Source organism: Grammomys surdaster, unplaced genomic scaffold, assembly GCF_004785775.1.
Source record: "Grammomys surdaster isolate TR1022 unplaced genomic scaffold, NIH_TR_1.0 958, whole genome shotgun sequence".
In the NCBI taxonomy this organism is placed as follows: Eukaryota; Metazoa; Chordata; class Mammalia; order Rodentia; family Muridae; genus Grammomys; species Grammomys surdaster.
In genome coordinates, this window is record NW_021605377.1 from 1,696,083 (window position 1) to 1,713,650 (window position 17,568).

General features: G+C 36.2%; 1 protein-coding gene across 1 annotated transcript in view; it reads left to right on the top strand.

Annotated features, from left to right (window-relative positions):
* Positions 1–17,568, top strand: part of Anks1b (ankyrin repeat and sterile alpha motif domain containing 1B) — a 471,928-nt gene that overhangs the window by 257,524 nt on the left and 196,836 nt on the right. The window contains exon 9 of the mRNA XM_028783036.1: positions 11,740–11,883. Coding sequence (XP_028638869.1) covers positions 11,740–11,883 — 144 coding nt within the window. The remainder of the gene's footprint in view (positions 1–11,739; positions 11,884–17,568) is intronic.

Here is a 17,568-nt window from a genome sequence, read left to right on the forward strand (position 1 = left end):
CAATACAGATACCTGATAGCTGACTATGTACAAAATCTGTCATTCATTTGCTGAAATACTATTTTGTACTACAAAGCAATTAAGGGGTGGCTTGGAGATGTGGGTAGCAGATTGTCCAGCCTGTATGAGGTCCTTGGGTTCAAGTCCTAGCACCACAAAATGGTGATGATGAGATGACGATGGTTAATAGTAACTAATTTCCTACTGATATAAAAATGTAGGGGTTAATCTAAAAAGCATGTTGAAGAACAAACATTTACACAGAATGTGTACCTTATGATTTTATTTTTGTGAGGTTTTAAAAAAGACAAACCTACTGGAGTAGCAGAGGAACGATTTCTGGGGCTTTCTGTAGAGGAATATGGTCAGAGACAGTTGAGGTATTCTATAACTGGATGGTGGAGACTGTACAAGAGTACATGTTTAAAACTGACAGCAAATCTATAGATGTAAATATTGTCATAATACAGTTAATTTTAGGAATAAAATAAATCTTTAATGATATCATATTTACTCAAATGAAATGGTCGGTCATGAAAGGTAGTTGTGCTTCCAAAAATAGCATATTTTTCCTTCTGTACTGTCTTACTAACCAAGCTTAGCTTCACTTAAGTTCCTAAAATAGTCTTAGCAATTTTGATATTAGCTTTTGCATGTTGTATGTAAATCTGACCCCCTATTTGAAATAAGTAAATTACTTATCAAGCCAAAGTCAGACACATGAATAAAGTTTTAAAAGATAATATCAGCATACAAATTCATTGTATTCAAATTAAATAGGAAAGCAAGTATGGTTTTTAAATTTTCCAAGTGGCCATGTAAAGGATTTCAACTATGTAAACAGCAGGTAGGGATTAAATATGTTGGAACTGATCATTTTAAATAAAGAGAATGGACTTTCCTAATTTACTCTTTTACAGTTACTCCAGATGAAGTAATTGCTAATAAGTGTGAAATACAGTTGGCACTTGAAACCCTCAAGTTTGAGTAACAAAACAGCAATGTCATTTGGCTCATGGTTGCTACGAAGTAGTCTCAGTGAACTTCTTAGCATATGGACTTGATTTTCTTCTTCTGTTTTTTTTTCTTGCATATTTAATTATGGTTAAGGATTCATGGCTCATGTAAGATAAATCTGGGGGCAATTATGCTTTTCAGAAGACACAATTATTATAGCTCTTGTGGATGTCACTGACCTGGGCATGTACACGATTGGTTATGTTAAAGTGTAGTGTAGGTTGAGGAATTTTAATCCAGCAATATGGTTGCCCTGGCAAGGGCAAGAGGCCTACTAGGTCTATATGATCTGGCCAGATTGCAGACATGCTCTGGATTACAGTAGGATCTTGCAGGAATGTAGACATGCCCTTAATACATACCTTTAATTCCAAACAATGAAAGTAAGGTTAGTTTATAGAAAGAAGCAGCCATGTTGGAAAGTGACCTTTAATTGGGTGGCAGACAAAGTGATGAATCAGAGAAAGATTTGATACAATGAATCAAAGATAGGATACACACAACTCTTGCAAGAATAAGACAGGGAAGAGGCTACTTAAGAGTGCTATAGGGAACAGTTTGATTCAGTTGAGTCAGTTCAGTGAGTTCACTCCATGCAGTTCCTTGCAGGTCAGACGAGGCAGTTTTACTGGGACATTTTTGTAGAGACAGGTTGCAGGTGAAGACAGAAGAGTTATAGGATGAGAAGGAGCCAGAGGATTATAACAGATTGCCAGAGTTAGTTTAAGGCTAAGCAGAGCAATTCAGTCAGAAGCTGAGAGAAGCCAGATTGAATCAGTCAGCTTGAAGAGGAGTTTGAACCAGAATAGCTGAGTTGAACCAGCCAGCCAGAATTCAGAAAGAGCTGTAAAGGATGAGCTTATTCAGCAGTAAGCCTCCAAGACTACATGTACATATGGCAAATAAAAGTTATATTTATAGTAGGCGAATGTCTCTAGCCTGGGTATGCACACTAATGGTCATGTTAAAGGTTGTCATATAATTCAGAATAATTTTAAAAAGAAAACTCTAAGCAAATACTCAGTGTTTTGACCTGCCATGCTATTATATAACTCTTGCCCTCCTTTGAATTGATGAATAACAATTCCATGTGAAATCTCCTGCGTAATAAGATTATGCAAGTTTGGAGAGAAGATACACCCTAAGGTAATATTGCTTTGCATAATAATTATACATGAATTTGAAGCACCAGTGAGCAAAGCCTACAAAAAGAAATGAAATTCTGTTGTTGATTAAAACACCTGTCATTTAACCAATCATCTGATTTAATTTTTTTTTTTTTAGTAAAACAGAAGAATCTTTTTCTTCAAATTATAAATTTTGCCTTATGTTCTAAACCTTGATGAAAACCAAGCCAAGTTAAACAAATCTTTCTAAAATGTCCTCAGAACTTTTAAGATTTTTTTTTGCTTTATAAAAGAGAGATATTGATGGATGAGGAGAAGGAGCGAGCTGTCATTTAGTGTTCTTTCTCTTCTTTGATTTTTGAAGACATCTGAATAGAACACAAGGGGCTGACATGAACGTGTTCTTCAATAACATCAAATAGATGCCAAGTCTCATTTGGATTTCTAATAATGAGAACCCTTCTTTTACAATGTGGTCAAATGTAACAGGCCCTCAAGTCATGGGATTAATAATTGTAAACTAGCTTTATCTATGAGATGAACTTACAAACTGAATAATATCTTTGATATTAGTTTATTCACTTTTAAAATAAGGAAAGTTCTTCCCCAACTTCACTGGCTATTATATATCTGAAGCATGTTATAAATTATTAATCAGTCTTGTAATGCAGAATTATCTTAATCTTTCTTCCATATAATTATCACATAATAAACAACAAGGAGAACTAGCTTAGACTCTATAAACATATTTTCTGTGGAACTTTTACCTTCTTCCTTCTGGACCTTTAAAACTACAGGTGTTCAGTAAAAAGTTTAAAAGGCATTTGAAACAAAGAAATCCTTCTGTGTTTAAGTGTGTTCATGAGGTTTCTTTTCCATATACATATACGCATGTATATGATTATATTTATTTTGATAAAAGGCTTCCCAAATACCTTTTATACAACTGAAATGGCCCTGTCTACTCAATAGGAGGAAATTCATGTCTGACCCTGTAAACTTAGCCAACTCCTTGAGGCAGGTAAGACCCTGGAATCTAGAGGAATATCTTCTACATTCCTAAGCCAGAATAATCAATAACTGTATTCTAAATACCCATCCTTACGTGCAGATAAGTGTAGCTGTCGCATCCTTCATCAAAGAAGCTTCATTCGCAGCAGATGGGGATTGTTACTCAAAGCTGCAACTGGTCAAAGTGCATAGGTCAATTAGCATGGGCTGCCCATCCCCAATTAGTACACTAACAACCCTATACTAAGGCTCAGGGAACATATCAGAAAAACACGTGTGGAAGACTGTAAGAACCAAAGGATTAGGACATTTGCTGCTATATAGATTCTTTTTTTGTTTGTGTTAAAGAGGACTCCAGGTGGACAGATAGGGAGAAGGATGTGAATCTGGGAGGAGTCAGGGGAGTGAATAGGACCAAAATATTATATCAAATTCTCAAAGAATTAATAAAAACATTCTGTTTTCAAAATAAGTTTTACATTGCAGATTTCTATTCTGACTTTAGAGGGCAGTACTAAACCACCAATTTTCTATACTTCTGTTATAGCCACTTGTAATGGTTACTATAAAATAAAACTGAAATTTCAATCATGGCATTTGTGATACAATTATGTAAGCCTTGAATATGATTTCTATCTAGTAAAATTAAAATAAGAATTTATTCATCCAGTACTTTATTTAATAGACACTTAGTAAGTTTATTGTAGACAACACATTGTACATGATATAAAAACAAATAAGGGCATATTTTCTTTCAAATAAATTAAAACTAAACAGGGACGTGCTGAAAGCATTCTGTGTGCATTCACAACTCTTTTGTGATTGCGATAGTAACAGTATCAGTAATGACTATTTTATGTGTCAGTTATGGAAGTAATTCTATCCTGATAGAGCCCCACAAAAGTAGGAATTATTTATTGCACCTACTTTGGCAAGCAAAGAAACTGAGGATTAATGAGATTAAGTATTTACTCAAAGCTACTTAGTTTAGAAGGTGCTGAGCTAGGACTTAGTGTGTTCTTGTTTGACTTCAAAGAAGACAAGGCTTTTTGGCGCTGTGCTATTCCTTACTTCCAGGTAGGCGTGACACGCTATAATATGGTGCATGCTTGACATGGTAGACATGTGGAACAGAGAGATGTAATGTTTGTGATAAATGTGGAAAATTTTTAGGGCAAAATCTGAACTATACTTGAATCCATAGAGTTCTAAGAAAATACCAGCCAAAATAATAGTTAATATTTATTGAAATATTATCATGTGTCAATCACCTCACTCGATTATGAGGAAAAAGAACTGAGTGTTATTTTTTTTCATTGTGTAAGTAAAGTCAAGCAAGGCTGAGATTGGTCAGATCTGAAAATTGTACAGTTTTAATTTGAATCCAGGACTATCTGCTCACAGAAGCTATATTTTTAACCCCACAATATACTGAATAGAGAAGTAAGGTAGAACGGATGGATAAAAGTGTGGAACATGATCATATAAAGCTAAATAATTCTAGTTGACTATAATCTGTATTGAATATAATAGAATAAATGAAATGACAAAAGTAGAAGGTCAATAGTAGAGGTTTGTAATCCCAGCTATTTGTGACATGAGTTCAAGGCCAGCCTGGGCACTTAGTAAGGCCCTAAAGTTGGATGGGTAGAGAGTTGGGAAGGATCTGGGAAAACTTTGGTAATCATGATCAAAACATACCACATAGAAATATAAACCAAAAAGAATATTAAAAAAATAAGTTTTTGCTTATTAACCTTCTTGAGTTCTGTGGATTGTATCCTAGGTATTCTGTACTTTTTTGGCTAATATCTACTTATTAGTGAGTACATACCATGCATGCATTTCCTTTGGGGTCTGAGCTACCTCATTCAGGATGATATTTTTTAGTTCCATCCATTTGCCTGCAAAACTTATGATGTCCTCGTTCTTAATAGCTTAAGAGTATTACATTATGTAAATGAATCACATTTTCTGTATCCATGCTTCCATTGAGGGACATTTTGGTTGTTTCTAGCTTCTGGGTATTACAAATAAGGCCACTATGAACACAGTGCAGCATGTGTCCCTATGGTATGGTGGGGCATCATTTGGGTATATGCCCAAGAGTGGTATAGCTGTGTCTTCAGGTATATCTATTTCCAATTTTCTGAGGAACCTACTGAAGTTGGGGACCCCTGTGGTTGTATTAGGGAAAAGCTGGAAGAAGCTGAGGAGGAGGGTGATCCCATAGGAAGACCAGCAGTCTCAACTAACCCAGACCCATGAGATCTCTCAGACACTGAGCCACCAACCAGGCAGCATACATGAGCTCGTCCAAGGTCGCCAACACATATATAGCAGAGGACTGCCTGGTCTGGCCTCAGTGGGAGAAGACGGGCCTAACCCTTGAGAGACTTGAGACCCCATGGAGTAGGGAGGTCTTGTGGTGGTGGGGATAATGTTCTCTTGGAGACAGAGGGAGGAAGAATGGGATGAGAAACTGTGAGAGGGAGTACCAGGAGGGGGGCAAAGGCTGGACTGTAAAATATAAAAATAATAAAAAATAATCTAGAAATGCTAAATCACTAACAAATAGCAAATAGCAAATGGAATAAGCAATACAATTTTTTAAAGTTGAAAATAGAGGTCTGGAAGTGGTAGTTTCATGGAAGAACACTTGCTCAGCAAACAGGAACTTTAAATTTAATTCTAGCTCTGAGTAAAAAAAAAACCTAAAGAATAATTTGATCCCAGAACTTTTAAGATAAATTGAATAATTTGCATATTTTTCATCGTTTAGTGGGAAATAATTGGAGATTTATGAACAGAGATATGGTACAAACAGACATTTTTAAAAAGAGAAGATATATAGGGAAGACGGTAACTGCATAATTGATTATATTAGCTGTAGAATCATTAGCAGAACTAATGAAGTGAAATATTGAACTATGAAAATTGATGGATTTTAGCTGAGTATGCTACATTTTATAGTGCCATGTGGGGTCCCTGTTGATGGCCAAACCAATAAACTAGTTATGAACTGGTGACTGAGATGCCTTTGAAAATTTTCATTCTTTTTTTGTAAGCAACAAGGATCTAACATGTACAAGTTCTTATTTGATTAAAGTTATTTTTATTTAAAGTGCATTTTATCCTGTAGTGTGCTCTGATTACAGGTTTGCCTCCCCCTACTTCTCCCAGTTCTTCTATACTTACCCTCCCATCCAGATCCATACTCCCTCTCTTCCTTGACAGAAAACCAACAGGCATCTAAAGATTAATAATGAGTTAAAATAAGATAAAGCAAAACAAAAGTAATTGAGAAATGACAAGACAACCAAACAAGAAAAAGCCAAATTAAAACCACAAGAGACACATATAAATACAGAGACATATGTTTGTACACTCAAGAATCCCATAAAATCCCCAAACTGAACTCCATAATATATATGCAAAGGACCTGTAAGATAGAAAAAAAGATGTCCTTAACATTATGAGACAGAGAATAGCCCAATATGCTGTTGAGTCCATTTGTGTTGGCCAACTACTGCTGGGCATGGGGTCTACCCTTAAGACTAGTTTGTTTCTCCAGTGAGACTTTTGAATTAATTTATTTGATAGCCACTTGCTTCTCTATTCATCTTATAATGGATGTGCGCACTTTTTCTCAGCTCTGGGACACCGTCTGGTGCAGACATTTGCTGACTGTGTGCTTTCTGCCACATTCTCTGTGAGTTCATATTTGTGTCAGCTCTGTTGTGTCTAGAAGATCTTGATTCTTTGGTGTCTGTCCTCCATCCATCATCTCCACAGAGTGCCCTTATCCTTGAGGGGAGGGATTTGTTGGAGATGTCCCTTTTAGGGCTGAGTGTTCCAACATCTCTCTCTTTCTGCACATTGGTTGTCAGTCTCTGTATTTGTTCCTATCTACTGAAGGGGGACACTTCTCTGATAATAGATGAGCAAGGCATGGATCTGTGATTGCAGCAGAATGTCATTAAGGATCATGTTATTGCTGTATCCCTTAGTGTAACAGTAGAATTTGGCTTTCCCCTAGGTCCCTGGCCTATTTAGTCTCAAGTTCTTGTCCATCCAAGCAGCATTGAGTATCAGCTCTGTCTTATGGAGTGGGCCGTAATTCAAATCAGTTATTAGTTGGTCGTTCTCACAAGCTTTGTGGCACCAGTGCCACAAGACCTATCTTTCAGGTAGATCACTCTTGTAGGTTGAAGGATTTGTAACTGGGTTGGTGTTTACATTTTTTTTTTCTTTTGTTAGAATGCAGAGTACCTTCCAGTTCCATGAAAACTAGTTTTTGGTGGTGAGGGCTTTAGGAAGGCACCAGCTTTCTTCATGTTCAATGAATTGTGTATGCATTTTCTTCAGTTACAGGGCTTTACCATCAGCTTGTGGGTGACCACCAAGAGCCTTGGCGAGATATTGGACTGTGTGGGGGTTCCCAAGGGACCCCTTTGGCTAACAACTCAATTGGATGTAACCCATTCCCAATGTTGGAAGCTTCATTTGGTGATCAGAGATGTCCAGTCGGGGCTCTGTCTCCTCTGTTATTTGACAATTTCATTTAGAACACCTCTATGTATGTATATATTATGGGAAGCTTCTAGTATATTAGATTTCCATATGACCCCTCAAATGGCCTTTAGTTTTAGGTGTCCTGCCCTGTATTCTTTTCCTTGCCCTCCCCCTCTTGATTCTCTCATTCCAGTCTATCCCTTCATCCACTCATAACTATCAATTTTCTTTCTCCTTCCTAGGGAGGCCCACCCCTCCCCCATATTCCCTTAACTCTCTACCTAACCTCTGTGGTTATATGGATCATGGCGTCTTTATTAATGACTTAACAGCTAACATCCATGCATAAACAAATACATACCATATTTGTCTTTCTGGCTCTCAGTTCCCTCAGGATAATTTTTTTTTTTTAGTTCCATCCATTAGATTAATGTTTTAGATTTCACAAGATAAAGGGTCTTCAGAGTAAAAAAGTTGGTGTGAAACACTTCTTATTGCTTTTTTAGCAAATATGTATTTACGAAACTATGGGTTGATGTGGACCAAATTACAGAAAATTTAATTGGCCGTTGCAGATGGCAAAATGTTCTCAGGGATATCATCATGTCATACAAGCATTAAAATATACATATTTTGTTTAAAGTGCAGCACAACAGCTTACTTACTCAATTTATTGCTGTTTATGGGATTATGTGTAAGAAGAGAGGTCTTGTAATCTTGCAGCTACAGAAGGTCTTCAATCTGACAGTCTGGCCTTAAACTCTTTTATCTTCTGCCACTGGAAAGTTTTGTGGCCTTGGGTTTTACTCAGATTTTCTGTGCCTTGGTTTCCTTGTTTATAAAGCAAAGGAAAATAATGATTGCCTTAAAAGTTGTTTTGTGAACATGAATAATTAACACAAAGTGGTCCCATGATGTTACAGACCACATAGTAAGTTTTCAGTACAATGTGAGATGACAACCAATTAATTAAAAGACTGCTTAATTGCATTATTTTCTAGTTGTTGGCAGTTGATAAAGGGAAAGCTAAAATGTGGGTGTAGAAAAAAAATAAATTTTATTTATAATGGGAAGGAAAGAACATCTTTAATTTTTATAATCAAATGACTTTTCTAACCCTAATAATTGTTATCTGTCAGTATTACATGGAACAGTATATTCTGAAGACCTTTATAAAGTTTGTTTTTTTTAACTTCAAATTTTCTGAAAGAATAATTTTCTAAGTTCTGTGAGAATCAAATACATCATATTTTGTTCATAGTTACCCTCCCCCATCTCCTCCTAGATCCACTCCCTTCCCTGTACGTCCAACCTCTTGAAAAACAAAACAAAACAAACAGCACCATTGAGTCCAATTTCTGCTACCCATATTTGCTTGAATGTGGGCATCCACAGGGGTGTGGTCCCCTTACCAGGCTCCACACGCTTAAAGAAAATGACCTACCAGCAGCTGTTGGTTGCCAATAACTCTTCAGATAGGGGTAGAACTTAATGTCTACCTCCCTGCTCCATACTTAGATTTTGTTCAATTCAGGCCGTTGCAGGGCTTTTGCATGCTGTCCCAATGATATGTGCAACTGCTCTGTATGCTGTCCCAATCATATGTCGACTCCCCTGCATGCTGTCCCAATGATATGTGCAACTGCCCTGTGGAGTCTGGAAAATGATTTCCTGGGAGGATGGTATATGTTCTAAAAATACCATTTAGATCTGAGTACTCTGCAGTTTCTTGTTGCCTTCATCTCAATAAGTTGTGAGTCTCTGTGTTAATCTCCATCTATGGCCAAAAGAAGCTTTTCTAAAGAGATTTGAGAGAGGCACTATAGGGGTAAAATATTACATCATCAAGAGTTAGTTAACTATGATGTCCATTTAGAGGAATGGCAGGTTCCTCCCTATGGCCCATGACCTATCGAGCCACAGGTTCCTAGTCCTGAAAATGGTGCTAAGTATTAGTTTCATCTTGGGGTGGAGGCCTTAAAGATATTCAGAAAGTGCTTGGTTACCTCCATCACCTTCATGGTAATATTGCACCACTGATATCAGATTCACCTCACAGGATTCACAGCTGGTAAAAGTGATGATTAATTTTCTTCTTTGGAAGCAGGCATAGCACAATAAAAGCCAGTCACCGGGATGGAAGCCTCTAGTGTTCCCTTCTCCACCCTGCCCTCCCTTCCACACCCCAGATAGTTCTTTATGTTCCATTATTCATCTTTCCTCCTTTACATCACTGTGTTCTATCTCCTCTCCCTTAAAAGTTCCCTCAGGGATCCTAAGTGACCCCTGTGGGTATCTCAAATGAAACACAAATATCTAAAGATTCAAAGCTAGCATCTGTGAGAGAAAACACATACTAGTCAATTTCCTGGATCAGGATTTTATTTCACTCAGACTGAATATGTCCGGCTCCATCCACTTACTTGAAAATTTAACAATTTCATTTTTGCATCTAAATAATATTCTATTATGTAGACATATCATAGTTATATTCATTCATCTATCAATGATGAGTGGATAATATGAATGAATGAATGAATGAATGAATGATAGCCATCTAGGATATTCTTATGTCCTGACTTCTGTGAATAAAACAGCAATGAACATGGATAAATATTTTTTCAGAAAGATATAGAGTCCTTTGGGTATATGCCCAAGGGTGAACTAGCTGGGTCACGTGGTAGATCTGTATCTAACGTTTTGAGGAACTTCCCTACAGGTTTGCATAGTGGCTATATCAGTTGGGACTCCCACTAGCAGTGAATGGATGGTCTCCTTCCCCTACATCCATGCCAGCATTTCTTGTCTGTTTTTAAAATTTATACATATGAGCATTCAGCAGGACCTTTGGTAATAGACATTTTCTTTGGTTCCTGAAAAGTGTCTTGCATCATTTCTTTGAACTTCTCGTTTATATTCTCTTTCTAATGATTATAGAACTCTTGTTCAAGTTTTAGGCTTTAAAAAAAACCCTCAGTTTTTTTTAACTACTAACTTCTTTTTTGTAGTCTATCTATTATGATATTGCCTGATCTATTTTCTAGTTCTTCCACTGCAGTGCATGTTTGTACTTATGTGTGTGTATATATATGTATGTACACATATGTGTTTATGTATGAATTGTTGTATTGGGTGGTATTCTTCTGTTCTTGTTTTATAGATATTGTCTAGGCACCTGAGAAAAATATAATTTATAGAAGAGTTTGTTTTCCTAGAGACTTTCTTCAAATATATGATGACTGTTATTTGTATGTAGCTGAAACATTAAGAAGTGTTTTGCTAGCGGACTGGTTAGGGGTCATCTTCACATGCCTGTCTCCTCATAGCTTCATGAGTAGCCTGTCTCTCAGTTATTCAGTCACACAACCACTTTTCTTTCAGGGTCTCATCTGTCTGCTACTACCTCCCTGTCTGCGACTCCACAGTCACCCGCCATTGTCCCCACATGTTCTTGATGCTGTTCCTCCCCTTCCTTCTGTTTCCATTGCTGACTTTGTCTCATAGTGTATGAATTTTTAACAAACCTGGTACAGTCACTTTAGTGGGATTTGGGACGTAGCGAAAAGTTTGTATGGTTGGCATGTGTTCTACTTGTGAAAATTTCAAAGTATTATTTATTCCTGTCATGCCTGTCACAAAGAGTTTGTGGGGTTTACTTTTGGTGACCCCCTTAAAGCATTTCTTACAGTAATTCCTATTTCACTCAAGTATCTCATATTGGTCTCCTTGTTACATTTTCCTTAATTCTATGACTAAACTTACGTTCTTGATAAACCATAAGATTTCCCTCATTCGTTGCTGTTCACATATTTTCCTGGATCGTTATTCTGCCCTGGTCTCTATTGCAAACTTCATTAGTTTGCATATTTCTCACCCACTCTCTTTGCTCTCAACTTAAATGAAATTATGCCTATCTTTGGCCTAGCAAGATGGCAGAGACTGGTCATATGGCTAGAAGTCAGCTGGCTTGCTAAGACATGCCAGCGAGTTAGTTATATGCTTTGATTGATGTTATGATACATGAATAACATTGGTATAATATATTGGTATAATATAAATTTGATTTCAGAGAACTTCATCTACAATAAATTTGTCACCAGGAGAAGTGGAAGACGAAGAGGAGGATCCAAACTCTTGTGGCCCCACAGGACTCTGGGAAGCGCTAACTCCTTGTAACGGATGTAGGAACCTTGGCTTTCCCATGCTCGCACAGGTAAAGCTTCGCTTTCATTAAGGTAACACACGACTGTATGGTGGTTGCATATTTATTTGATTAAGTCTTTCCCATTCAGAGATGTGCTTGATCCTCTGCTCCCTTTGTAAAGCTTTTTTTTTCTTCTTTAGCTTCCTATGTGTCTCAGTCCAGCATGCAGTGAATTTGCACATTTGTTATATTTCTAAATTTTGGTGTTGATACTGAAAGGTTTCCTATTTAGAAATATTTAATGTTTATGATCCATAAATATGTCATTTAAAAGAATATGAAGATGTGACCTAAAGCTATAGTTAGAGGAGGCTATATTGAAGTTGTTTAAAAGCATCAATAGTGATACATAACTATTTTAGCAAAACAGAAGCATTATTGAATAACATGAATATATCCTGTGTCCCACTGGGAAGTTTCAAAACTGAGAACAGAACTCTAAAATACTGACTATATTGTTTATTAACATTTCAGTATTAAACCAGCTTTTTTGTACTGTGGGTCGTAAGGTTCAGAAATGAAACAATAGAGTTAGGAAATTTGAAGCTGCAATCAAAATATTTCTACATAAGATGAGATAAACTTCATACGGATGAAGATGATGTTGAAATAAGGTTAACTATACTGAAAATGGGTAGGAAAGTAATCCATAGCAGATAAAAGCCATATTGTCTAGAAAAGATATGATTTCTCTGTGTTGCACCTGGGTTTAGAGAGCATCCTTTTCCTTATGGATATGTCACAGGAAGTTTGATCATACCCCTCGAAACTCCAATAAGAATTTTTGTGAAAAGCTACATAGTATATTCATATATATATGAATATGTAGTATGTAATATATTCACATATATTATATGATATATAGTATTTAAATATATATGTATTTAAATATATGATATATAATATTTAAATTTTTCTTCATAGGACTTTTGTAATATTTGCCCTAAATTTTATATGATTTGTTATTAAGAAACAATGAACTGTGAGTTCTGCGAAGAAGGAAGATCAGTTTGTTGATATTCAATATCTGTGGATGATAGCACCAAAGTTCTTGTAGTCAGAATAGTGGGTGGACCAGTGAGCATTTCTTCCCTTAAGGTCTTCATGTACAATATACAAATCTCTATCCATATTTCATCACAGTATACAAATCTAAGCCCATATATCTATGAATGTGGAGGGAAGGGAAAAGCACAAGTCTTTGTTTTATGGATATCCTAATCTGATTATTAGTTATATAATAATGAACATGTTTGCCCATTTTAATAATGTTCGAGACTTTGTCAAACTATGGTTTTTAATTATTTGTGTTATATATCTTAAAAAGTAGGACTCTTAGATCAAAATAAAGTATCAGAACTATTACTGTGAGACTCTGTAAACCAAATCATTGATACTATGACTTTGTCTGGCCAGCCACACGTAACTCATGATTGCTCTAAGTATTTTTTTTAAAGTATTGATAGTAACTTTCTTCCAATTGCAATATTTATTTATTTATTTATTTATTTATTTATTTAGTTTTTTCGAGACAGGGTTTCTCTGTGTAGCCCTGGCTGTCCTGGAACTCACTCTGTAGACCAGGCTAGCCTCGAATTCTGGAACTCAGAGATCCGCCTGCCTCTGCCTCCCAAGTGTTGGGATTAAAGGCGTGTGCCACCACTGCCCGGCTCCAATTGCAATTTTTAAGTGCTGGGTTTTCTTTGATAATTTGTCTGAGAAGACCAGAATTGCTTGAATAAATTTCTTAGATAGTCTAGATATTAATATTTCAGTAGTTAGATTTATCACAAAGTGTTCTTAATCTTTAACTTTTCTGTTATCTTAATTTGTATTCACATGCACAAGTATATTGTGCAGTTTTTAATATAAAATTCATTAAACTTTTCAGAGCTATTTTTCCTTTAATTTATTGCTTTTAGAATTGCTTTTATCTTTAATTACAGATACAACTCTATATTGGATTTTACTTGTTAATGCCTAGTTTTCCTATAACTGTCATATAAACAATAACATATTTCTCTTCTTATACTTAGTCCTTATGGTTTGATTTTACATCTAAAATCTCATTTATTTCTGCTTTCCCAATATGTAAACTGCTTGGCTAAGTGTTGATATTATTAACCCATGTTATTGTATTAAAACTATTCCCTGGCTTGTTTGTTTGCTTTTGAACTTTTATATTTTATAATTACTATGCCAAGTTTAAAAGGTGTTCTTTTTGGATTTTATTTGTTGTTATATTAAATATACAAATTTATATATGATATAGTATTTTTTAAATCAGATTTAATATAGCAATCTGGAAATAGACTCTTACTAATGCTTTCCTCATATAAGTTCTTGAAAATGTATATTTTGTGTATCTGGGAACTATTATTCATGGGTTCTCCTTTAATAAGCATATGTGTACATATAAATGAGCCATATATATGCTTATAATTTTTATTTCAAAAAGTATGTGAAGGGATTTTGCAGTTTTACAATTAATACACACATATCTATTTTAAATTTCACTTATTATGGTTAGTATGTGGAGGTGCATGTACCATTGTATGTGTGTGAAGGTTAAAGGACAACTTTGAGGAATTGGTTCTTTATATAGATTCCAGGATAGAACTTAAGTTGGTGGGCTTGCACAGTACTGCTAAGTCATCCCATGGGTCCTGTGTGTATTTTATATATTTTATAAATCCCATCATCTTCAAGCCTGCTGCTTTTATTTCATTACAGAGAAATTTCCAAGCACATGATTTAGCCATCCAGAAGTAAATGTATTTTAAATATTTTAAAATTATCATCTTTAATTTATTCAGTATTTCTCAGCTTTTTTTTTTTCAAAGAAGGGAGAGGACATGAATCACTTCAGAACTTAAGGAAACTTTGTGACCTAATGCTAAGGTTGTGATCAGCTCCCGGATTTCTGTTCTGAAGCAGAAGGAGATAATACTTATCACCAAAGGAATATAAACTCTGGAAAGACACTGAGCTAAGAAGTCAGCATTTCTAAAGAAGCCTTAAAAAACAGAGACACTACACAAGTATCTTATCCATCTATTCAGTGATGGATCCAGGGCCCACTCTGCAGTGAGCTCTGGGTCCCTACCCTCAAGAGCTGCTTTCCAACTTTTTAGGGAGGTCATCAGTATCAAATGGAATGTGTTTAAATCACATACCAGCATACCACCTGAAGCATTTTTTTTTTACTGTAAAAATATTAGTGTGTTTAATTTCTTTCCATTTTAGGTACTTTGCCCGAAGTAAACTATGATTAAATATATTTTCTGAGTAATATAACCTAGGATTTTTCAAAATTAAAGCATCCAACCTGCAAAACATGTTTCACACTTAGAACCTATTTTTCACATTACTTTATAGTCTGCTTTGGGCTCCATTGTGCTTGGTGTCATTAGTATGGTGCTTTATAGATTTTACATGCCCAGATGTGTAAACACCATATATAATGCTTCTTGTACTTCATATTACTACCACTTAATTTAATTGAGTCTAACTAACATCTATCAAATATCTTTTATGTTTAAAGCATAGTATTCAGGTTACAAATCAAAACTATTATAGAAAGAATACAGGCTCACCTAGTATCCAGGCTACACATATATCTAATCCTAAAGTATTCTTAAGATTGAGTAATATTTTGATTTGTAAAATGAAAACATAGACCTAATTCCCAGTTTTGGTCTAGGCCTTGAACTGACTTAATCCTTCAGATTTTAGATTTCATTTTTCCTTGCTCCAATACTAAAAACAGAATGAACAGGTTAAGTGATGGACACTTTCGAGTTCATGCCTGTGAATGAATTGTATGGAGTTTTATCTTTTTGTTTTGACTGGACTGACATCTCTGGAAACCATTTTCTCTTAAGCCCATGAAGCCTCAGGGTGCTGAATAACATCAAGTGACTAAAGTTCTTAGAAAATACTGAGATTTCCTGTCATTAGAAGTTTTATGTAAAACAAACAAGATAAAGCTATGCAACAAATTAGAAGGGAATCGGTGGAAACTCTTTCTAGAAAATAGGACCAATTTCAAAGTTTCTCTTTGAATCACAGCTAACCAGAGTGATTGCTACCCTTTTAGCAGTGTGTACTATGTGCTAGGAATTTCACAGACATCATTTCTATTGTGAAATACTAGAAATTTCTCTAATGTTATTGCTTGCAAATGATGGGTGATTTGGCCTTGAGCCTTTCCAAATATGATGCCTGTCCAGAAGTAAGGGTAGGATTTCAGCATTCAAGGCTCACCAGGAGCCTCATCTGTTCTCCTCAAAGTACGATGGTTTCATCTTCTAGTCTATTCAAAGACTTCTGCTGGGCCCTTGATCTCTTCCTCAAACCCTGGCCAGGGTGCCTGTAAGGTTCCCCTGATGATTTCAGGATAGTAAACAAGGTTTTCCCAGTGAAATCTTGTATCTGTAGAAGGACACAGTTTTAGATAGGAAGGTGGCCAGGAGCAAGCATCGTTGGAGCTGTTTTGATGAATTATTATCTGTACAGACTTCAAGAGAAACAGCTTGGTTAAGCTCTAAAATGCATGCATGTTTATCTCTTTCCAGCACAGCATGGCCATATCTGGCTAAGCCCTCACAAACGTCAGTTGTATTTCTCTTTCTACTGTTCTGGTTACAGGTTCTACCCAGAGATATAAAACATGCTCATTGCAGGGCTGCTCTGGGCTGTTTAATTTGCTAGTAGATTATCTTTGATCAAGACAACTCTTAGAGCCTGTGCTACACCTTTCTAAACATACTTACAGGGCATCTTTGGTCTACTTCTTTGGCCTCTCTGGCAAGTGTGCAGTTGGTTGACTTCTGCAGCCACCTTTTCTGACCCTGGATGACTGAGGACTTTCTGGGAAGTGTTGATCAAGTGTTCTTCATTATACACAGTCAGGCTCTTAACAATGCACACAGTCAGCACCTTGGATCTAGGCAGTGTTCTGCCCAGTATATGAGGCATGGGGGCACATAAGTGTCAGGCCATTGCATATATCATAACCCCCTTCATTAACAGAATGTGCAGCTATAAGTGCTCAAGTAGGAGAACCAATATCGGAGTCTAAAATACTGCCTTCCCAACAGTTCTGCACTCTGATTCAAAAATTTCAAATGCCAGTCATAGTCTTTGCTTCTCTTCTCTGACACTAGCATCCAATTGTACAGGTTCAACTTTTATCCCCCTGTCAACTGTGACCTGTACTTGTCACACATCCTGTGACTCTGACACAAAGGGGCCCCTCCATTGGCCAGAGACACTGTCTTTTATGTCATTCATACAGTTCCCTGTGGCCTACCCTTTCTCAGCACCTGTCCATAGCCTAGCAAACTCAGCCCAGTATATCTATCTGGAGGTCTTAACACAAACTGCATAAGTCTCTCAGAAGAGCCCCATAAGCTTTCTATTCCATATAAACATTCTCTTGGTTTAAAATATATGTATTCTATATATTCTTTTATCCAACACTCTTAGTCATGGGCATTTACTTTAGAGACAACTGGAGATTTTGGTGGACAGAATACCAGGGGTTCATCAATGTTTATTGTAGCATAGCCATAGGTTAGCATGATAAACAAGATTCATATCCTCAATAGGAGATTGGCTAAATAAATTTGGGACACTCAATTGTGGAATATATGCAGCCATATAAATTATTATACAGTTCCTTAATATTGA